General features: G+C 46.7%; 3 protein-coding genes across 7 annotated transcripts in view; 1 reads left to right on the forward strand and 2 right to left on the reverse strand.

Moving 5' to 3' along the window:
* The window catches only part of RHOA (ras homolog family member A), a 62,085-nt gene extending 48,227 nt beyond the window's left edge, over window positions 1–13,858 (reverse strand). Inside the window, exons 1-2 of one of the 2 annotated variants that reach the window (XM_049640461.1) lie at window positions 13,661–13,857; window positions 8,849–8,926 (exon numbers count right to left, since the gene is read on the reverse strand). The gene's annotated coding sequence lies outside the window, so the exon portion shown is untranslated. Of the gene's footprint in view, window positions 1–8,848; window positions 8,927–13,660 lie in introns of both variants that reach the window. The other variant, XM_049640462.1, reaches the window with a different exon arrangement.
* Window positions 13,859–13,877: 19 nt separating this feature from the next.
* TCTA (T cell leukemia translocation altered) lies at window positions 13,878–17,377 on the forward strand. 4 transcript variants are annotated; one of them, XM_049640463.1, is made up of 3 exons: window positions 13,901–14,488; window positions 14,765–14,867; window positions 15,994–17,377. In XM_049640463.1, exons 1-3 carry the CDS (start codon window positions 14,266–14,268, stop codon window positions 16,034–16,036), a joined length of 369 nt encoding a protein of 122 aa, XP_049496420.1. In that variant the 5' UTR covers window positions 13,901–14,265; the 3' UTR covers window positions 16,037–17,377. The 4 variants fall into 4 exon arrangements, with proteins under 4 accessions (XP_049496422.1, XP_049496423.1, XP_049496420.1 ...); XM_049640464.1 differs by having other exon boundaries at window positions 13,911–14,488; window positions 14,813–14,867; XM_049640465.1 differs by lacking the exon at window positions 15,994–17,377 and having other exon boundaries at window positions 13,878–14,488; window positions 14,686–14,854.
* A 754-nt stretch (window positions 17,378–18,131) lies between these two features.
* On the reverse strand, window positions 18,132–23,014 carry AMT (aminomethyltransferase). The gene is made up of 9 exons (XM_049640454.1): window positions 22,503–23,014; window positions 22,233–22,400; window positions 21,621–21,701; window positions 20,615–20,746; window positions 20,138–20,216; window positions 19,689–19,834; window positions 19,424–19,604; window positions 18,961–19,116; window positions 18,132–18,862 (listed from the first exon to the last, which is right to left on the reverse strand). The coding sequence occupies exons 1-9, from the start codon at window positions 22,590–22,592 to the stop codon at window positions 18,684–18,686; spliced, it is 1,212 nt and encodes a 403-aa protein (XP_049496411.1). The 5' UTR covers window positions 22,593–23,014; the 3' UTR covers window positions 18,132–18,683.
* Between the last annotated feature and the right edge of the window lie 35 nt (window positions 23,015–23,049).

The following is a 23,049-nucleotide window of genomic DNA, read 5'->3' on the forward strand; positions in this document are numbered from 1 at the left end:
CCCACTCACACTGTCTGTCTCTCAAAAATCAACATAAAAAAAAAAAAGAAACAAATTATCTGTAACAGTAATGTTAAAACTCAGATCCTCCCTATGAACTTACTTGCTTTTATTTTATAAACGATTCTGTAAGTCTAACTGGACAGTAGCTGAGTTCACAACAGTTTAGAAAAACACATGCTTGGGTGAGAAAGCAGTGCGCCTATGACAAGACTTAGGACACAGAAAACCCTGTAAATCAGGTTAGAAACATAAAATGGAGAGGGAGAGAAGTGCCATTCTGGCCAGTCCTAAAGCAGGCTGACAGACTCCAAGGACAGAACTCAAAAACTCTCCCTTAGGAGGAAAGACCTCATTCATTACATGGAGAAGCTTAAGTCCTAGATACCGTAAGACAGGGAAAAAGATGTCCACTGCAGAAATAAAACAAAAAAGTTGTAAAGCTTAAGAAAGAAAGCTTCAGTTATCTAGAATACAATGATACTATTTCAGTGGTTTAAGATCTCGATTTTTTCACAAGAGCCATACTGTACCTAAACACACATGAATTCCATAAAAGCTTAAAGATGCCTTACAATGCCTTCTCTTGGAGCAAAAACTATCAGTATTATGAAGGTGAAAATAAAGGTCAAAATACAGCTTTTTTAACCAGCCAGTCCTCAATGTAACAACCAAATCAGAATCAAATTTCTGTTCAAACAATAAGCCAGGTTGAAAAGCATAGGCTTTGGGGCGCTTGGGTGGCTCAGTCGGTTGAGTGTCCGACTTCGGCTCAGGTCATGATCTCACGGTCCGTGAGTTCGAGCCCCGCATCGGGCTCTGTGCTGACCGCTCAGAGCCTGGAGCCTGTTTCAGATTCTGTGTCTCCCTCTCTCTCTGATCCTCCCCTGTTCATGCTCTGTCTCTCTCTGTCTCAAAAATAAATAAACGTTAAAAAAAAATTAAAAAAAAAAAAGAAAAGCATAGGCTTTTCATACGCACTCCCTTCTCAAATACCTTCCATTCTACTGCTTTTGTCCTTTGTTAAAGTACACATTTAAAATGAATAGAGAGGGGCGCCTGGGTGGCTCAGGAAGTTGAGCATGTGACTTTGGCTCAGGTCATGATCTCACAGTTCATGAGTTCGAGCCCCGCATCAGGCTCTCTGCTGTCAGCACATAGCCTGCTTTGGATCCTCTGTCCCCTCTCTCTCTGCACCTCCCCCACTAGAGCTCTCTCTTTCAAAATTAAACATTTAAAATTAGTAATAAATAAATAAAGTAAAATGAATAGAATACATACTACTTCATTAAGAGGAAAAAAATCACTATATTGAAACTCTTTCAGTGCCATGGGCAGAACTGTCCTATCGACCCCAGGTTCACCCACACCCAGGACTGTCCCTGACACACAGGAAACACCATTAAACACTCGGGAAATTAAATTGAAAACATAAAGCCATTTATTTGGTTTGCAAACAACATAGGAAAATGCCTGGCAAAAAGGTTCAAACCAACTGTCCATTTGTTCACAATGCACTTGAGCCTGGTACTATTGTTATTTTGCCATCTTGATCAAGCAGTTGTTAAGGGTCGATGTCAGTTCAAAGGCCCTTAGAGATGGAGAGCAGCAAACCTAAGGCAAATGAAGGCAAGCAGAGGAAAACCCCACAAAGCCTCCAATATACGGCCAACTAAGAATAACCCCAGACTAAAATTCTCTTTTGAGGCTAAAGGAAAGAAATACTCCCTTCTGGCTTTCTAAGTAAGAATATCAGATCATTCACTTCAAAATGTAAATGTGCCAAGGTTAACCTTAAATAGATGGGCAGAATCAGAATTTGATTTTGTACAGTCTAATTCTCCACTTATATTGCTCACAAGACAATGCTTGTCTGGAGAACCACCATAAAGAGAAGAATAAACTAACTCCAATGAGTTGCCTAGGTGTTTCAGCAATGACAATGCACAGCCAGACACCCTGCATTCTGGCGCAAACATCTCTATTCCTTTCAAGGTTCCACAATTAGCAAGATGAAAACTCTGTAAGGCCTAAACATCTATTTAAAACTTTTTTTAAATTCAGGTGAAATACACAATATAAAGTTCACCTTTTTAAAGTGTTCATTTCAGTGATATTTAGCATATTCACCATGTTGTAAAACAACCAAGTCTATCTAGTTCCAAAACATTTTCATTACCACAAAAGAAAACCCCATGCTTATTAAGCAGTCCATCTCCAGTTCCCCTTCTCCTAGCATCTGGCAACCACCAATTCGCTTTGCGTCTCTACAGGTTTACTGTACTAGATACTTCATATAAATTAAATCATACAATATATGGCCTGTGTTTGGCTTCTTTCATCTAGCATAATACTTTCAAGGTTCATCCATGTTATACCACGTATTAATACTTCATCTTTTTAAGTAGTTGAAAAATATTCCATTGTACGTATACAACCACATTTGTTTACCGACTTATCTGCTGATGACCATTTGAATTATTTCCACCTTTTGGCTATAAGAATGGTGATGCTATGAACATCTACGTACAAGCATTTATTCGACTACTTGTTTTCAATTCTTTTGGGTATAGAGCTAGGAGTAGAATTGCTGGGTTGTATGCTAAGTCTATATATTTAACCATTAGAGGAACTGCCAAACTGTTTTCCACAGCGTATGCTATTAAATATCTTGCGAAATAGTCACTCAGACCTATTAAGGGGAAAGAATAAGATACACAACAATGTGATGTACAACTGCATGTTTCTAAAAAAAGAAAAATATGTAATATATACATATAGACACAGTATCTCTAGAAGGATATATAGAAAACAGTTGTATGGTCTTCTGTAAAGAAGGACCTTGGAGGCTGAGATGGGAGAAAGGCTTTTACTTGTCATGCCTACCTACCCCCTTCTACAATGTTTCATACACATGCTTCATCAACCCCCTTGCTCTAATATTTTTAAATTTTTTGAAAGTAATCTCTACACCCAACATGGGGCTCAAACTCACAACCCTGAGATCAAGAGTGAAATGCTTTCACAACTGAGCCAGATAGGAGCCCAAATAAAATATTTTTAAAGCCCAAAGGAAGTAATACAATGAGAGGAGGATTATGCTCTGGAATAGGAAGACGATACGTTTTTTTAAGTAAACTCTACCCTCAATGTGGGTCTTGAACTCATGACCTCAAGATCAAGAGTCACATACTCTTCCAAATGAAGCAGCCAGGCACCCTCATTTTTTAGTATAAACTTTTTTTTGTATGATTTTATTTTTACCTAGTGCATTTTTCCCTCTCTTCTTATTGAAGTAAAATACACATAACCTAGGGGTGCCTAGGTGGTTCAGTTAAGCATGTGACTTTGGCTCAGGTCATGATCTCATTGTCCATGAGTTTGAGCCCAGCGTCAGGCTCTGGGCTGACAGCTCAGAGCCTGGAGCCTGCTTCATATTGTGTCTCCCTCTCTCTCTGCCCCTCCCCTGCTAGTACTCTTGTCTCTCTCTCTCTCTCTCTCTCTCTCTCGCAAAAATAAACAAACATTAAAAAAAAATTTGTTTTAAATACACGTAACATAAAACTTACCATCTTAACTGACTGAGCCACCCAGGTACCCCCCATCTACATTTTTAAGTATACATTTCAGTGGTATTAAATATATTCATGTTGTCATGCAACCATCACCACCATCTATCCCCATTAAAAAAATTTATTTAAAAAAATACTAATTAAAAAAGGCAAACTTAGGGGGTGGGGCGCCTGGGTGGCTCAGTCAGTTAAGCACTCAACTTCGGCTCAGGTCATGATCTTGTATTTCGTGAGTTCGAGCCCTACATTGGGCTCTGTGCCGGCAGCTCAGAGCCTGGAGCCTGCTTCTGATTCTGTGTCTCCCTCTCCCTCTGCCCCTCCCCCGCTTGTTCTCTCTCCCTCCCTCTCTCTCTCTCAAAAATAAATAAAAACATTAAAAAAAAATTTTAGGGGCGCCTGGGTGGCTCAGTCGGTTGGGCGGCCGACTTCAGCTCAGGTCATGATCTCTCGGTCCGTGAGTTCGAGCCCTGCGTCGGGCTCTGTGCTGACAGCTCAGAGCCTGGATGGAGCCTGTTTCAGATTCTGTGTCTCCCTCTCTCTGACCCTCCCCTGTTCATGCTCTGTCTCTCCCTGTCTCAAAAATAAATAAAACGTTAAAAAAAAATTAAAAAAAAATTTTTAAAGAAAACTTAAGGGGCACTTGGATGGCTCAGTGGGTTGAGTGCCCGACTCTTGATTTTGGCACAGGTAATGATCACAGAGTCATGGGATCAAGCCCCATATTGGGCTCTGCACTGAACATTGAACATGCTTAAGATTCCCTCTCTCTCTCTCTCTGCCCCTCTCCCCGACCTACCCTCTCTCTTAAAAAAAAAGGGGGGGGGGCGCCTGGGTGGCTCTGTCGGTTAAGTTTCCAACACTTGATATGGGCTCAGGCCATGATCTCACGGTCATGAGACAGTCCTGCATGGGGCTCCACACTAAGCACCGACCCCACTTAGTACTCTCCTCCCTCAGCCCCCCTCCCCCATTCTCTCTCTCTCTCAAAATAAAATAAACTTAAAAAAAAAAACAAAAGGAATCTATCAGACTTAGAACAAGTATTTCTACTAAGGGAGAAAACTAGCATGCATTGAGCATCATGCTCTTCATATACTATTTCATCTAAAATTCCTATAAAATAAATGTAATCTTCATTTCACAGATACAGGTCCTGAGGCTCAAAGGAATAACCTGGTTAAAGGTATATACATACAGAGTTCTTCTATAGCAAAACTTGTCATTATAGGGTCATCAGCATTTTTGGTGAAGAAACTGGTAAGCATAGCTTCACTTTTGTTTTAAAAAAATTTTTAGGGGCACCTGGGTGGCTCAGTCAGTTGGGCATCCAACTTCGGCTCGGGTCATGATCTCATAGCTTGTGAGTTCAAGCCCCACATCGGGCGGGCTCTGTGCTGACAGCTCAGAGCCTGGAGCCTGCTTCAGGTCCTGTGTTTCCCTCTCTCTCTGTCCCTCCCCCACTCTCACTCTCTGTCTCTCAAAAGTGAATAAACATTAAAAAAAATTTTAAAAAAAATTTTTTTTAATGTTTATTTTTGAGAGAGATAAAGTATGAGCAAGGAAGGGGCAGAAAGAGAGGGAGACACAGAATCTGAAGTAGCTTGACGTGGGGCTCGAACCCACCAACTGTGAGATCATGACCCAAGCTGAGGCATGAAGCTGGATGCTTAACCGACGGAGCCACCCAGGCACCTCTGTTTTTAAATACAATGTAGAAATACATAATTGAGAAAACAACTTTGAAACAGTCTCCCCTCTTACAAGGGAGGCCATCAATCAAACCACCCTAATGCATTACTCAATGTACTGAAAGGAAAAATATTTTTAAACATTTTTTAAAATATTTATTTTGAAAGAGAGAAGAAGACAATGCAGCAGCAGCAGCAGCAGCAGCAGCAGAAGGGAGAATGAGCAGGGGAGAGGCACAGAGAGAGGGAGACAGAGAATCCCAAGCAGGCTCTACACTGTCAGCACAGAGCCCATTGTGGGGCTTGATCTCACAAACTGCGAGATCATGACCTGAGCTGAAATCTTGAGGTGGACACTCAACTGTTTGAGCCACCCAAACACCCCTTAAAGGAGAAATTTCAAGCCTTGTGGACAACAGAGTATATATGCAGTGGTGCTAGGCTAGTTGTCTTCTTATGCCCAGCAGTTGCACTGAGCTAATCTTACCATAGATCAGGGATTCAGGAAGCCATATCTTCCAATTTATCAGCAAAGCCTATGATCACTCATTTACAACATACTGTGAATCCCTCTACTTCTACCGTTGTCATTCTTGTCCAAGCCCCAATCATCTGTCACTGGATTTAAACAGCCTCCAACAGATCTCCCTACCTCCATTTTTGCCACCCTGTAGTCTATTCTCCATACGTGAGCTAGAAATCTAAATAAATCAGATAACATTACTCCTGTTATACGAACCCTTTAATAGCTTTCCAATGCATTCTGAATAAACTCTAAATTCCCAGTTCCTAAAAGATCTGGCCCTTGCCTACCTATAAGACTATTTCTTCCACTTTTCCACTTGCTCTTTAGGCTTCAGCCATTCAATTTTTTTTTCTTTTGCTGTTCCCTAAAAAAGACAAGTCCATTCCTTACCTATCATCAGTCTCTCCTACTCGAACAATAACTCCATAAGCAGGACTATTCATATTTTTGTGACTATTTACACCTGAAGTGCTTTCTACTTTGTAACACTGAGAAAAGTAGATGGTATGATTCAAAACTAACACTTTTCAGTTCTAAATCAAACGTGCTCGGATTTTTAGGAATAAAGACACTGTAAAACAAACAAAAACTGTTTGAGGGCGGGGACTTTTTTTTTAAATGTGAGAGTTAATTTATTTTTTAAGTAACTTCTAAGCCTAAAGAGGGTTTGAACTCATTATCCCAAGTTCAAGAGTTGCATGCTCTAGGGGTGACTGGGTGGCCCAGTTGGTTAGGTGTCTGACTCTTAATTTTGTCTCAGGTCATGATCTCGTGGTTCATGAGATCAAGTCCCATGTCAAGTTTTGCATGGAGGCTGCTTGGGATTCTCTCTCTGCCCCTCCCCTGTGCGCATGCATGTGCTCACTCTCTCAAAATAAACTTTAAAAAAAAAAAAAAAAAAAAAAAGAGTTGTATGCTCTACCAACTGAGCCATCCAGGTGCGCTGAGGACAGGGACCTTCTTTGTTTTCTTCAGATATGTTCCAGAACAGCATCTGACATGTAGTAGCTATTCAATAATTATTTGTTCAATGAATGAATGACAAAACCACAAGCTAGCTTGTTCATTCTTCTTAGCATGCCAAGGAGGAGTTCAAAGCCAACCAAAACCACTATCACTGTATGCCTTCACTGCCAGGCACCCCATTTCACCAAATAAGAGTATTCACCTCCACGGATAAAAGAGATATGTGTGTGTGTACACACACATGCACACACACATACACAATGCAATATTACTCAGCCATCAGAAAGAATGAAATCTTGCCACTTGCAATGGCAAGAATGTATTATGCTAAGCGAAATAAGTCAATCAGAGAAAGACAAATACCATATTATTTCACTTATGTGGAATTTAAGAAACAATACAGATGAACATATGGGGATGGGGGAGGGTGGAGAGAAGAGAGAGAAACCAACCACAAGAGATTCTTAATGATAGAGAACTATGGGTTGATGGAAGCAGGGGGGTGGGAGATGGGTTAAATAGGTGATGGCTGATATGATACCAAGGGGGGCACTTACGATGAGCAGTGGGTATTATATGCATCGTGTGTAAGTGATGAATCACAGAATTCTACTCCTGAAACCAATACTGCACTGTATATTAACTAAAATATAAATTAAAAAAATAAAACAAACAAGTTGGAAAAAAATAAACAATATTCATCCCCATCACAGCTCACTTCTCCATATACAGAGTTCCCTCAGACCCAAAGAGAACAGAAAAAGGCGATCAAAACAGTACCGACTAGGATATATACCATGGTATCAATCAAATTAAGATTGTTTCTAACAATTTCCTTTATTTGTAATAAGTTTAAATATCTAAAGAACCCCTGGACGGATCTTATACCAGCTGTTGACGTTGTTCCCACCTAAGCCAGTATCACTCTGACCCCTCTGGTAAGAGGGAAGATTGTCCTCTGATCTTCATTCTCTACCTGACTCATTTGCCACTGATAATTAGATAGATATACCCACAACATAAGCTGTGGATAAATGTATGATAACTAAACTACTGAAAAAAACAAAAACTTGGGGCACCTGGGTGGCTCAGTCGGGTAAGCATCCGACTTCGGCTCAGGTCATGATCTCACAGTTCGTGGGTTTGAGCCCCACGCCAGGCTCTGTGCTGACAGCTCACAGCCTGGAGCCTGCTTCGGATTCTGTGTCTCCCCCTCTCTCTGCTCCTCCCCCACTCATGCTCTGTCTCTCTCTCTCAAAAATAAATAAACATTAAAAAAATTAAAAATGAGGGGCGCCTGGGTGGCGCAGTCGGTTAAGCGTCCGACTTCAGCCAGGTCACGATCTCGCGGTCCGTGAGTTCGAGCCCCGCGTCGGGCTCTGGGCTGATGGCTCGGAGCCTGGAGCCTGTTTCCGATTCTGTGTCTCCCTCTCTCTCTGACCCTCCCCCGTTCATGCTCTGTCTCTCTCTGTCCCAAAAATAAATAAAAAAAAAACGTTGAAAAAAAAAATTAAAAATGAAAACTTAAAGATGAAAACTAGGAGCACCTGGTTGGCTCAGTTAAGCACTCGATTCTTAATTTCAGCTCAGATCATCATCTCACAGTTCATGAGATCGAGCCCCAAATCGGGCTCTGTGCTGACAGCATGGAGCCTTCTTGGGATTCCCTCTCCCCCTTTCTCTCTCTGCCCACCATCCCCCCTGCAAGAGTGACCGTCCGTGCACATGTGCACTCTCTCTCTCTCAAAATAAACTTTAAAGATGAAAAACAGAAGGAATAAGATGGGAATGGTCCAGATGTAAAAGAGGTATGTGTACAACACAGTGAGTTTCATCTCCTTTAAGAGAGAGATTAGGAAATCTATCTTCATCTAAAAAAGAAATACCACTTAAAAGTAAAAAAGTTAGAGGAGTACCTTATGGAGAGGTGGGAGAATAAGACTAGAAAGAAAAGGTATGGAGTAAGATAAAGAACTCAAGATTGGTGAAGAGAATCATTAACAGTAATGCACTGACATTTCTCCAGAATTTAATATATAATAATCTCTCTTTCATGGGAAAAGAGAAATAAAAGAAGAGGTTTCTATGTTACATACCTTACAAATGTGCTGCAAGACCCACGGCCTGTGTGCCAGGAGTTTTACAAGTGCCTTGAACTTCTCAGATGAAAGGCACTATAAAAATATAAAAATATCAGGAATTATGTCTATTCACTTTACAATGAAAAAAATCAAAACACAGGATGTAAACAGGCTTGCCCAAAGTTCCCTGTAATTCAGAATTCAGGAGAGGGGAAGAAGTATAGAATTTAATCTTTGATTGGTATATCATCAAATATATCACATTTATACAAGTTTTAGCCTCCTTTACTTAAAAGGTACACAACCTTATCTTACAAATATTACAAATACTGCCCTTTTAAAAGCAAAAAGCAAAAGAATCCTACATAAATTAATTTTCCAACATTTTATTATAAAAATTTTCAAACCAGAGTGAAGTTGAATCTTACAATGAACACCTGTAACCCTACCACCTACACTACCACAAACATTTATTTAAATAACTTGTTTTATCTACTTACATATTCTTAATACAGGTATTAGAGAAATTACAGGCTGAAAGGCAACTGTCAGAAAAATCAATGGTTTCAAAAAAAAAAAAAAACAGGATGAAGTCATTAGGTCAAGGAAGATAATTATTCAGAAATCCTGATATTTTTGTCAGAGATGATCAATATTAGTTTACTATTTAAAGTCAGAAAAGAGGGACACCTGGCTGGCTCAGTTGGAAGAATGTATGACTCTTGATCTCAGGTTGAGTTTGAGCCCCACACTGGGTGTAGAGATTAAACTTTTTTTTTAAATTTTTTTTTAATGTTTATTCATTTTTGAGAGATGGAGACAGAGCATGAGTGGAGGAGGGGCAGAGAGAGAGAGGGAGACACAGAATCTGAAGCAGGTTCCAGGCTCTAAGCTGTCAGCACAGAACCCGATGCGGGGCTCGAACTCACAGACCACAAGATCATGACCTGAGCTGCAGTTGGACATTTAACCAACTGAGCCACCCAGGTGCCCCTAAACATTTTTTAATTTCTTTTTCTTTTTTTATTTTTACTGTTATTCATTATTGAGAGACAGAGAAAGAGCACAAGTTGGGGAGCGGCAGAGAGAGAAGGAGACACAGAACCTAAAACAGGCTCCAGGATCTGAGCTGTCAGCGCAGAGCACAACGCAGGGCTCGAACCCACAAACCGTGAGATCATGACCTGAGCCAACTGAGCCACCCAGGCGCCCCTAAATGTTTTTTTTATGTCTATTTATTTAGTTTTGAGTGAGAGAAAAAGAGGGAGATAGAGCGTGCGCACAAGTTGGGGAGGGGCAGAGAGAGAGAGGGAGACACAGGATCTGAAGCAAGCTCCAGGCTCCAACTGTCAGCACAGAGCCCAACACAGGACTCGAACCCATGAACTGCGAGATCATGACCTGAGCCAAAGTCAGAAGCTTAACTGACTGAGCCACCCAGACGCCCCTTACACTTTTAAAACATAAAGTCAGAATGGACTCCGATCTACCCCTATTCTTAGTGAGGGATTCTAGTTATTTAATATCAAATCATAACATTCCCCTGCTAAAAAACATCTAATGATTTCTCATCTCAGGACAAACCCAAAGAACTTCCTATATCCTAAAAGCCTTAACACGATCTGATCTCTGGTCACCTCTCTTTCATTTTACCTTCCTCTTCTCCCTTTACACCACTCCAAACATTTCAGTTGCTTATGTTCTTCTCTCTACCTTCACTTGAATAGTAAGATACTATTATAAACATGCCTAATTAAACATATTTACTTTATCCACCCTCTTCACGAGAAAAAAAAAAAATCAAGCTCAGTTTGGGACAAACTGCAAACTGGCTAAGATGTAACAGTGTATCTCATATTCTGACCATTGTTAACTATAAAATGTTATTCAGAATCATCTGGAAGAACCACCAATAAATTCAGACCAACACCCAGAATGAGCAGCTTCAATGCCTACCTGATTTTTAGTCACATGACTACCACAATTATGAGTATACAAGGTCTTCACTTAATACTGCAGTACCACAGACTATAAATGAGTCATTTGAAATAGAAACACTTGAAATAGGAATTTTACATTAATTACTAACTTTAAACTATCTTGGAAATTTTAATTTAGTAATCTCACAAGTACTTAACAGTGAGCATATACCCAAAGATCAAGAGTGTAGTTAAGACACATTAACACAATTTTACAATTTAGTTACGTTAACGTGTAGGTGCAGGCAAACTAAGTTCCATTGGCCAGGGGCATAAAGGGATAAAGTGGTACAGGAAGGTTAAGTAACTTTTAGTTACCTTTTACTACTACAAACATAGGTGATTAAAATCCAGTGAGTATGTACCATTTAGCTTTATCACTAGTAGCCATAATGCAATAAAACCCAAAGTCCTGTCTATAGAAGCTCAGCATGCCCAGATTAGTTCTCTTAGAAGTTGAAATATCAGTCTATCTTCTGAGTTAACATAAATCTCAGCTCTAGGACAACTAAGAAAACCCTAAGTAGCAACTTCTCTGGTCACTGCTTCAACTCCACTAACTCCTTGAGGAAACACCTCGAGATCTACCTGTTTTCACTCTAATATGAATGAAGACTATGAGAATACTCCACCAAAACCACCACCACACACATAATACACAGGGAACTATTTACTTGATATGTGCAGTTTCTCTCCATCCCACCTCAAATCAATAGTCAAAACAGCCCTCAGTCACATGACAACATCTTAGCCTGACCTAATTATGTGGGATTTGGAACAGAGGAGTCTGGGCCTCCCTGTGGAAGAAGCTTGTCCCTAAGAAGACCCAAACACCGAAAGCCAAAACTAGGCCAAGCGGGGACCCTGTATATTCATTTATCTATTTCAATCAACTGCTGCAGGACCACCCAGTTGCAGGGAGGAGAGTGTTGTTTAAGGCTAAATAACTGAAATTCGTTTAGAAAATGAATTTTTCGGGGTGCCAGGGTGGCTCAGTCGGTTGAGCGTCCAACTTCAGCTCAGGTAATGATCTGGCAGTTTGTGAGTTCGAGCCCCGCGTCGGGCTCTGGTGCTAACAGCTCAGAGCCTGGAGCCTGCTTCTTGTTCCGTGTCTCCCTCTCTCTGCCCCTCCCCCTCTCAGGCTGTGTCTCTCCTCTCTCTCTCTCAAAAATAAACATTAAAAAAAAATTTTTTTAATGAATTTTTCAGATTCTCACAACATATCAGTAATACATAAATGGAGAAAGCACTGGAAACAAGTTGTTAAATCCTGAATTTTTACTTAACTCTAAGCAAGCTGTTTAGGAGTACAAGGAAAATACCACACAGACAAAATAGTTTTGGCCTGTACGTGACTAGACATATAACATTGGTATATTTACAAAAGTCTCTGGAACTCAGTTTCCTCATCTGCAAATGGGGTTGGACTATAGAAGTCCTGAAGATTCCTTTAGGGTGTAAAATTCTGGATCTATGAAAAAGTCAGTGGATCCCTATTTTCTTCTCTCTAGTACAGACTTCTATGAGAACAGAGGTGATAACTCTAGGACTAGACTGACTTAAAGCAAGTTGTCTTCTATTTTGTCACATCCCCATGGGCCACCAGTGCTCTACAAAAGTAGATGGAACTATTCTTAAGATAATTTATCAAAAGAGATCCTTTAGTAAGTTATCCTTCACAATTAGGAATTAGTCTTGTACCTTCAGTCCAAACAATGTCACTCGTGCCCAAAGCTCAAACCGGTATGTTCAAAGCGACAATCATGCAATAGTACACACACCTTACACATTTGGGTGTTTGACACTGAATGGGTGAAAAATTCTCACCACGTATAACATTTTTAAGACATTTTTTAAAGTATTTTTCCCCTTCAGATCTGGCAGGGAGGACTATAATCTGATTACACACCTGCAAGAAACATTTACTTCAAAAGACAATCTTAAACACAAAAAGAACCAAACAAGTCACTAACGTTGGTAAAAATTTTAAATCAGGACCATTAAAAAACACAAGTGGAACCATTTCTGAAGCAAAAAGGATGCCAGTTTTCCACCACAGACTACTAAACATGCTTTTGACCAAATCGATTTAACTGCAAACAGTGCTATTTAATAATGATGGCTCGTAACTGAGTCAATCGGTAACTAAGGATATGTTTAGGTGATTCCTAATCAAGGTAGTAACTGAGACTAAGCAAAATTGCAAATTAATACTTTATTTCGATACAAGTCATGAAAAAAATGTTTAACAGGAAAACATCCTTTCAATACCCAAGAATCCTAACCCATAAGATTTCAACACTACCTTTTTACTTACACAATCTCCGAGAGTACTACATTTAAAAAGAAAATGTACCCAAAACATAACTGGACTTCACCCAGTATAAAACGGTGATTCATGTTTCCTATTCAATTTAAAGCCAAGATGGAGTTGTAAAGAGTTTCTTTCCCATTTCAACTCCGACAGCCACGCGCACTTCGCAGGGGCCGGCTGCACCGCGCGGTTGCCGGGCCCGGCTCGAAGCCCCCGCCCTGCCCGGCGCAGCCGTGAGAGAGAGGAAGCGCCGGGGACCGCGGGCGGGCGGCTGGGGCTCCACCAGGCCTGGCCGGGCGGGGGAAGGGGCGCGGGAGGCCGCGGGGCGCGCTTCCGGGGACTGCGCGGGCGGGGCCGCTTCTTTGGGGAGCGGGGCCCCGGTCGGGAGGCAGGGGCCGGGACCCAGGGGCAGCCAGCCGAGAGCAGCAGGTGGGGCGCGGCCGCGGAGGGGCGGCGGGCGGGCAGGCGGCCGGAAGAGTGCCGGGCGGGCGGGCCCCGGGCGCCGCGGCGCCAGGAGGGTACCCTCTCGCTCACCTCAGGCGACGACTCGCAATCCGACCTCTCCACGCCAAGGACGCCTGTCCGCGAGTAGCAAGCTCGGAGACTAGGGCGGGTGGCTGAGGAGACGGAGGCAGACTAACGAGAGAACCGACGGAGGACGGCGGGCGGCGGGCGGGGAGCTCGAGCGAGCGAGGGCGGTCGGCGGCGGGAGGGCGGGGAGCGACGTGCGCGCTCCCGTGTGCCAGCGGGCTCGAGCCAGCCCCAGTCTCGGCCCCGCGCACGCGCGCGCACTCACAGCTCAGCTACGATTGCTCAGGAGCGCGTCCACGCCCTAAAGGCAAGGCGCTTAACCAATCACTGCAGCCGCGTGGGGCATCACGGGAACTCCAGGGCTATAAAAGACCTGGTTGCTATTTTATGCTTCACGACTCACTCATCCTTTAAGTAAGCAGGGTGGGGCAGGGTGCGCGTGCGCGGTTTTAATACTCCTCCCTAAACTGCCAACTCTTCGCGCAAGCGAAGTAGCCTAGCCTTGCCTAGTTTTACGCGTGCGCACTAACGGCCCTGGCCCCGGAAGACCAGACGCCTGCGCAGTCGGAACTACGGTGACAGTCCCCCGGGTGGGGTATGGGCCAGTCATGGCGGAGCCTTGGTCTGGGCAGTCCTTGCAGGCTCTTCCGACCACGGTGTTGGGCGCGCTGGGCACCCTGGGCAGCGAGTTCCTGCGGGAGTGGGAGGCGCAGGACATGCGCGTGACCCTCTTCAAGCTGCTGCTACTCTGGTTGGTGTTAAGTCTCCTGGGCATCCAGCTGGCGTGGGGGTTCTACGGGAGCACGGTGACAGGGCTGTATCACCGCCCAGGTGAGGCTCCCCACCCCCCACTGGACTCCATCATTGGGCTCCCCAGAACCCCCTAGACTACCACTGATCCCCTAAGGACCTCATCACAGCTTAACTCTGCACCCTAATCCATGCCAACATACCATTTCATGCCAGAAACCCCGGTCCACCCATCACATTTTAACTTCCTTTGAACCTCAATCAGACAATACCACTAGTCCCTTTAGGGCCCCCACGAGACTCTTCACCAAACACCGCCACTGGCCTCAAACCTGACCTGGGCTGATACCTGCTCAGATCCCCACCCCCAGCCTGCTGCAGCTCTGGATGTGTTCCTGCCCCCAGGTCTGGGCGGCCAGAACGGATCCACACCTGATGGCTCCACGCATTTCACTTCGTGGTGAGTAAATCTGTGCCCATCACAACCCCATGCTTGGCAGGCAGAGGATAGGCCTGTGCTGATAACAGGGATGGGGGCAGGAAGTTCTCAGGGTAGAAGTCCACTAGTTTAGTGGTCTTTACAGCAAGCCCCAAGGTCTTCAACTGGAGCTCAGACTCTAATTTCTGAACAGCCCACCAATATGCTGTTCAGCATGCTGCCTGTGGGGCTATTGTCACAGTTTCAGAGATGAGCTGGCAAGTCTGTTGGGTTCCACTCTACTGCAAGCCCTTCAGTTAGAAAGGCAGGAGCCTATGTCCTTACTGCACTTACTGGCCGCATCAGGCCAGCCTCCTCATCTGTAAAGCATCTACTCACTAATCAGAGTATTCATTCAACTAATTTCTGAGCTCCTTCTATATGAGGGGTGTGGTGTGGTGGGGGGAGGGGGGGGGCAACTAGGTCCAGAGAACAAGGACAACCCAGGCCCTGTTTATAGGGGGAGCCAGAGCTTTAAAAGGGAGGGCAACAAAAAAATAATAAAAGGGAAGGGCAGCGGTGTGGGGGCAAGGGTAGTCAAGAGTTTTCTCGCAAAACAGACACCTAAGCTAATGGCAAAGGCTAGGGAGTGATTAAGTGTACCAGGCAAAGAAAATTGATAGAATAAGGCCCAGGGCAAGAACAAGGGTGTCATATTGGAAGGATAGACAAAGCTGTGACACTGGAGCTCAAACATGAAGGCATTGGAGGGACCCACAATACCCTATGCCAAATTTCAGGAAGCTATTGAAGGACTCAGGAAGGCTATGGCCTGATCTAATTTGTCTTTATAACTGCCTGTTTCATGGCAAGAAAAGGGGTCCAATAGAGAAGGCAAGAGTCCAGTTAGGAGGCCTGCCACTGTCCAGGTCCTGAGCAACTTGGGGAAGGATAGGAATACCATAAGGTGAGGAACCAGGAGGAAAAATGTGTCTTCAGGGGAAAGGTGAGGGAGCCAGTGTGGGCTGTGGGAACTTAGTACAGAGATATAGATTGTAGTGTGGCTTTACTGAGCCCACCTCAGCCCCTACAGGGCTAGAGAGAGCCAATCTCAGGGACTGTTGTGCTGCCTGTGGAATAATCCTTTTCTCTTTTCCATCACTTTTAGGGAAACAACAGCAAATGAACCTCTCAAAACCCACAGAGAATAAGGGAAGGCAGCAGAGGGATCTCCAGGGACATCACCGGGTCTGCTGGTTCCCACACTGGGTTCTGCTGCTGCCCAGACCCCAGAGACTGCATGGGGGGAGGGGTTGGGGGCAGGGAGTACCCCAGTGCTTGAAGACCTGGCCCTCCACTGCTCTTGGCCTTGCCTCCAGCAGCTCCAGGCATTGGGCCAGTAAAGTTTGCCTCTACCCAGATCTGGGTGCCTTAAGGAGAGAAGACATGTTCCTCCTCTCTCAGGGGTCAGCTCAGGAGGAGCCTCTGGGTTGGGGAGGCCAACAGTCCATTTTCTGCCTTGGCTTTTTCCTGTCCCCCTTCCGATCCCCTGGGATGTGACCCCATAGAAATTTCCTTGAGAAGAAACTTGAGGTTGACCAGCTCTGGGATTTGTAAGGGAAGTCTGTTTTCTCCTAAGCTCTTGAATTTGTTTTTGCTTTGTTGGCAGGGAGCCAGGAAAGACTGGCCTAGACATGGCCTTATACTCTATGGTTACTTAGCTGGCCATTCAAGTGTAAGGCAAGGGGCGCTGGCACTACCTGGACGTGGAGGCACCAAACACCCACTTCCTAGCCCATCCCGAGCTTTTCAGGTGTGAGTCAGGCTGTGGAAATTGTCTTTTCCTGAATATTAACTCATTTATACTCTTCTCAATCCTTGTTGGGAGGTTGGGTGCCTGAAAGACGCTAAGCCCCAAGGGTGACCTTCCACCCCCACCGCTCTAAGTGCCCATGGGGTTGTACCCTGTCCCCTCACAGAGAGGTACTAAGCAGTTAGCGCTGAGTGGCTCTGCCACTTCATCACTTCCCATCTTGACCCGGAACCACGAGAGCTTCATCCTAAGAGGCCACAGGCTCAGCTCGTCCCCACTAGCACCATCTCAGCCCCCAAGAACCCTCCCTCAACAGCCGGGAAGAACCACAGGCTAGGCAGGCCTGCCACTTACACAGTGGGCCAGGGGAGCTTCCAAAGGTGTGGGAGGCACATGCCAGTTTCTGAAAGCAGCATGACCCTAGAACTGCCTCCCTTCCTGAAGGCTGTGTTTCTATACTTGTTTCTGCTGGACCACCAGCTACCTCAATATCCCGCTGCCTGCTTCCTCTATCCATCTGGCAGCCTTTGGCTCGGCCACCTTTGCAGCAGAAACACACTGGAAGTAGGACTACACTGAATTCGTGTACATGTATCTACTTTGGAGGTATCTTCTGACTGGTAGGATGATGGTTTTGCAGCCTCAGGCCTACCCACTGACACCACCACACATAGAATGAGGGTCTCACATTTCACCCCAGGTTTAGCTGAGGATGTGGCTTATTAAACTTGGAAGTGCATCAGTTGTGTGGTTATTCAGACAGGACAAGGGTGTGCATGCACAGGGAAAACTGGAAAGGGAACACTTGGTGCTACTGCCCCTCAGCGCCCAGAATGCAATGACTTGCAGAGGTGGAGAAATGACACCAGCTCCCTGGAGGAGCAGTGGTGGGTGCCCAATAGGGAGGGGGCACTATCCTCACTAGTTTTTATAGACCTGGCCCTCTCAAGGAGAATCCACTCTAAGCCTGCCTCAGAGGCCAGGCAAGGAGGCATTAGGCTGGCACCCCAGCAATCATGTGGACAAAGGACAATGAAGCTAGAAACTCTGGCAAGCAAGAAGAAAGGAAGCTCGCTTAATGTTTTGTTGGAAGTCAGTGGAGTCCAGTAATGGGCCCCAGGGGCAAAGGTCAGCCCAGGGTAAGGCAGGTCCAGGAGGAGGTCCAGTGTGCTCTACAACAGCCCTGGGGCTCAGAACAGATGGTGAGCCTGGCATGGTTTGCTACTAAGCAGCAGGCTGGGATAACTTGGGAATGTGGAAGAGTGAGTCTGTGTCCCCTCAGCTTTCCCAAGTTTACACAGGCACAATGGCCCTACAGGGCCAAGCCTTTGTGAGTCAGGAATCATTCCTGCCCAGGGAGAGGCAGCACTACCCAAGGTAATAATAACCCCTTTGCAGTGTGAGAAACCATGATGAGGTAGGTTGGGCAGGCTTTACCTCCTCCCTAAATGTAAGCCTCTGTTCCACAGCCAGCACCTGGCAGAGTGGAAGGGAGAGAAGCCAGAACTAGTGCTTCCCATAGCCCTCCAGCAGACAAGAATGGGGTCAATGGGAGCACAAGCTGACATTGCATGAACTGATCTGTTGCTCGGAAATGGGGTCTTTTTTTTTTTTTTTTAATTTTTTTTTAACATTTATTTATTTTTGAGACAGAGAGAGACAGAGCATGAACGGGGGAGGGTCAGAGAGAGAGGGAGACACAGAATCTGAAACAGGCTCCAGGCTCTGAGCAGTCAGCACAGAGCCCGACTCGGAGCTCGAACTCACAGACAGTGAGATTGTGACCTGAGCTGAAGTCGGACGCTTAACCAACTGAGCCACCCAGGCGCCCCAGAAATGGGGTCTTTCAAGAAGTGTACCTCTCCAAGAGGAGAGGCACATGAGAGAGAGAATAGGTGGTTTGCCCCCCACACACACCAGAAAATCAGAAACATCCTCCACCCTAGCCACCTACCCCAGAGTATTCAGCCTTAGCTTCCTAACTCTTGTAGAATGCCCTCCAGGTCCAGGCTCCTGGATGGGAAGGACCCTGACCCAATCCACCCTCACTTGAGGGTATAGTAATTTGTAGTCACAAAGGGCATCTTGCTGACCACAGCCATTTGCTGCTTCCGCCGCACCTCTACCAACAGCGGGGTACCTGGCCGACTATACTCACAGGGCACATAACCCATGGCCACATTCTTCTTCAGGCAGGGAGAGGGGCAGCCACTGGTAACAGTACCTGTGTGAGAAGAAGCCATGTCAGCACCACCTTACCAGTCCAATGCCCACCCTCCTAGGGAAGGGACAAGGGCTCTCCAACTTCCCTGGTCCACCTACCAATCATGGTGCCCTCCATATTCAGGATGGGGCTGTGTGCCCGCATAGGTGCCCCCTCGCACATTAACCCTACACGTCTCCGCTGCACTTTGCCCTTCAGCTGAGGAAGAATGACCGACGCTCCAGGGAAGTCCATGGCAGTTCGGCGGCGCTTCCCTGAAGCATGACACCACGCTTAAGCCACAGTCCATAAAACCCTTGGCCATAGGAGGTCCTAGTTACAAGGACCCCAAGTAAAATCCATCCAGCAGTGAGGTCCCTTTGCTCAGGGACCCCCAAACTCCATTCCTCCCCTGCAATGCAGTCAGCCACCCACCTCTTGTCCCCAGGTCTTGAAGATTATGCTGCCCACCTCAGCCTGCTGAGGATCTAATGGGCAAAGCCACAGTGGCTACACAGCCTTGGGAGCAGTCATAGGCTGGCCACTGTAGCCTTCAGGATTCTGAGTGCTGGCCCAGCTCACCCAATGTCCAACTGAGGCTGCCTTCCACAGGTGTGGTGTGTTCATCAATGTCACTCCCATACAGGCAGAGGCCTGCCTCCAGGCGTAGGCTGTCCCGGGCCGCCAGCCCTGCCAGCTTCACCTCTGGGTTTTCCAGCAGAGCTGTTGCCAGGTGGACTGCCCCTGCAGCTGGCACCGAGATCTGCATGGAACACCAGAGAGCAGGTGGGCAGCTGGCTCCAGAATCCTGTGTCCTGCACCATCCTACACCTACTTTTTCACATACCTCCACACCATCCTCTCCTGTGTAGCCACAGCGGGTCACACGGCAGCCAGACACGCCAAACACTTCCATCACAGCACTGGTCATGAAGGGCAATTTTCTTAGGTCATCTGCCACGCCGGCCTGCAATACCTGGGCCGCAGTGGGGCCTAGGCCCAGGGAGACCGTGACCAATTGTCCAGATCCTAGTTTCCTCTCAAAGCTGGACCACAGCCCTTACTCAGGGACCAGAATAAGCCCTGAGCAAGTGCTATTCTGCAGGTGGGAGAAGGTGCTCTTGCCCACAGCCCATGGAGCTTTATGGCAGGTAGAGGGAGGACATTAATACCAAACAGAATTATGGCACACAAATGTCACACCATGTACACTTTCCTCCTGATAGGCCTTCTGTGCTTAGTAGTTGAAAAGCCAGGAGGCAAAGGTCAGCTCCAACCCTAGCCTGGCCTGCTCACCTTGCAGGGCTAGCAAGCCATTATCCACCACTTCCAAGCTCACATCACTGCCCATGTTCTGAAGCTCCCTGACCTTGCCCTGAAAGGAAAGACAGAAACACCACATCAGCTTCTGGGACCACTTACTGAGCACTTACTGTGGGCTGACAGCTGGCTGAAGAGCTGGGCAGAATAGGCCAGTTCCCATCTGACAAAGTCACATAACTAAGTGGTATGGATGACCCAAGGCCAGGTCTGCCAGCGCTAACATCAGGCTCCAGCTTTTACCTTAACCAGAGGATGCTCACTTGGGAGCCAGGGTCAGTTTTACCTCCCCTACTACCCCATCACTGAAACCTGGCATTCTCCAGGCAGGACCCACTCTGGCCTGCTGTTCACTCACTCAAAAAGCCATTGTCTGAGCCCTTTGTCCCTGCTGGGTCTGTCCTGTTCTGTGAACAAGGAACATAGGGTACCTAGAACACAGAAGGGCTGTACCTGCATGAGGGCCAAGTCCTTGTCCCAGCAGCCAGCGTTGGACACCACATACAGGTACCCCTCAGAGGTGCTGGTCACGATCAAGTCATCTAAGATGCCTCCAGCCTCATTGGTAAACAGTGACAGCGTCCCCTAGTGCCAAAATGGAGCATCTTTGCCTCCAGATCCAGGAGTCAGACAATGCCCCCGCCCCCCCGGGCCACTCAGCTGTCACAAATTCCTGAACAAGAAGCCTCATGTGCAGGGCTGGAAGGGGAGGAGGAACAAAGCTAGGTGAGTCCAGGACCCTGTCCAATCCCAGGGTTTTTGATCCTCATGCACTAAGAAAGTTTTCACCCCTTCCCACCTTGGGAGACCTCCCTGATCTGGTGGGGCTTCTGTACCCCTCCCCACTCAGTACTGAGAGCCCCACCTCACACTTAGTCCATGACACCTAGGACTTGCTGCTTTATCCCACCCAGACCTGGGACAACTCAGTCCATTCCCCAAACCCCAAGATGGAAACTTCAAAGTGCATCTTGATGATCCCATGAGCTCCACAGCAATACTCCAAAATACTGTGAGCCTGGCCTCACAGCCTCCCCACTGGATGGACAGTCTGAGATTGAGAGGTCATATGAATCACCTGGGGATCATGTTAAAATGCAAGTTCCGATTCAGCAGGTCTAGAGCAGCGCCTGACAGTGTATTCCCTAACAAGCTCTTGGTGATAATGAGGCTGTTGGTTTAATGGACTGCCTTTGAATTTCAAGGGTTTTGGCAGCATGGAAAATCACAGAACAGGACATAAACCTGGGTTTCTAGCCTTCCAGCCTGATGTGGTAAGGATGGAATAGCCCCCCCTCCCCTGCAGATAACTAGATGTCCAGACATGACACAGGGACCCCATGCCCCAAGACTGCAAGCCCTGAGAAGCTGTATCTGAACATTGCTGTCCTTCCACCCCTCCCCCCATTTGCTGGCTCATGACTAAGAACACCCATTTAGCAAAATAAGAGGGACCCACCTGGTTTGGCCTTAGCTCTGCAATATCTCCAACCACTAGACTCTCCATCAGCTTCACCCGGTCACAACCAAGTATCTTGGTCTGGGAAAAAGATCCAAAACCTCAGACCACAGTAATCGCTGCAATCAGGAAAGCCACTGGACAAGGAGGCATCCTCCCTGCCATCCACAGTACAGCCCAATGCAGCCTAAGTGCCTGAGCAGTCTTTTGGTTCTGCGGATGGCAGATCCCCACCTTCTGGTTCCCCCACATCCACCAACACAGGAGGGGGTGCAATGGAGTTGTTTAGGAAACTTGAAAGGGCCCAGCACCATCATGAAATATGCTCTTTTCCAAACCAACACCCAGGACAGTTGATGAGAATGGGCGCCAGCCCTGGGAAACCCAGGACATAAAGTCATGCTACTAAGAGGGAGTAGGCTGAAGAGATTAAAGAGGAGACAATCAAGAGATCCTCTGAGTTAATTTCCTGGGCTATAGTCTCCAACACCTGAGACCTCCACTTCTGCAAGGGCAGCCCTTGGAATCCACCTCCCAACAAAGCCAAAAGCTACACCACTGTGGAAGGGGAGGAAGCCCTGACCTGGCAGCAAGTATGCTTCCCTGGCTCACCTGCAGCATGTGGGACACATCAAAGAGTGAGCAGTGCCGGCGTGTGTGCAGGTGTGAGGCAACGTGACTGTCCCGGTACTGCACAGGCAGACTCCAGCCTGCAAATGCCACCATCTTCCCGCCATGAGCCAGGTGGAAATCATAGAGTGGTGTCCTGCGGAGCACGTCCTGCGGGTGGCTGGGTTCAGGGCTACCAGGGTCCCGGCCTCAACCCCCCACCCTTCCCGCCCCTCCAAAATTGGCACCATGCCCCAGTACCCTCTATCCCACCTGTGCACAACTGAGTGGACGGCCCAGGGCCGACGGGAGCGCCTGCAGACGCAAGCCCAGATGGGCCACCATGCTTACTGCCCGCTGCATTGTTGCCCGCAAATGGTGCAGCCGGCACACAGAGGCCACCACTCTGCCAGGCACGCTGGGAGATGTAGTCCAGGCTCTGCTTGGACAGGTCTCTCTCCCATAAAGGGGATCAGAAGGGGCGGGCAGCCCAAAAGGCAGGCAGCCCTAAGGGCAGGCGGGGCTTTAGAGCAGAGTGCAGTGACTCCTTTCTGTAGGGAAACAGCCCCAGGTGCTTCCAGCTGATCTTTCTGGGCAGATTAGGCAGTCCAAACCAGTTAAACTGCTTGGAGTCAGAGCCAGGGGCTAGACCTCCCCTTGATGACAGCCCAGCCTCCAAAAGGCCAAAGTTCCATAAAGGGCTGGAAGGCCTGAATTGCACATTCAGGACACCCGGAGTGCAAGGTCACATGGGGGAGGGGAAGTGGGGGGGGGGGGAGCACGCAGGAAGGTGGAGCCAGCCTGGCAGGCTGAGCACATC

The sequence above is a fragment of the Panthera uncia genome, chromosome A2 (assembly GCF_023721935.1).
Source record: "Panthera uncia isolate 11264 chromosome A2, Puncia_PCG_1.0, whole genome shotgun sequence".
NCBI classification, from domain to species: Eukaryota; Metazoa; Chordata; class Mammalia; order Carnivora; family Felidae; genus Panthera; species Panthera uncia.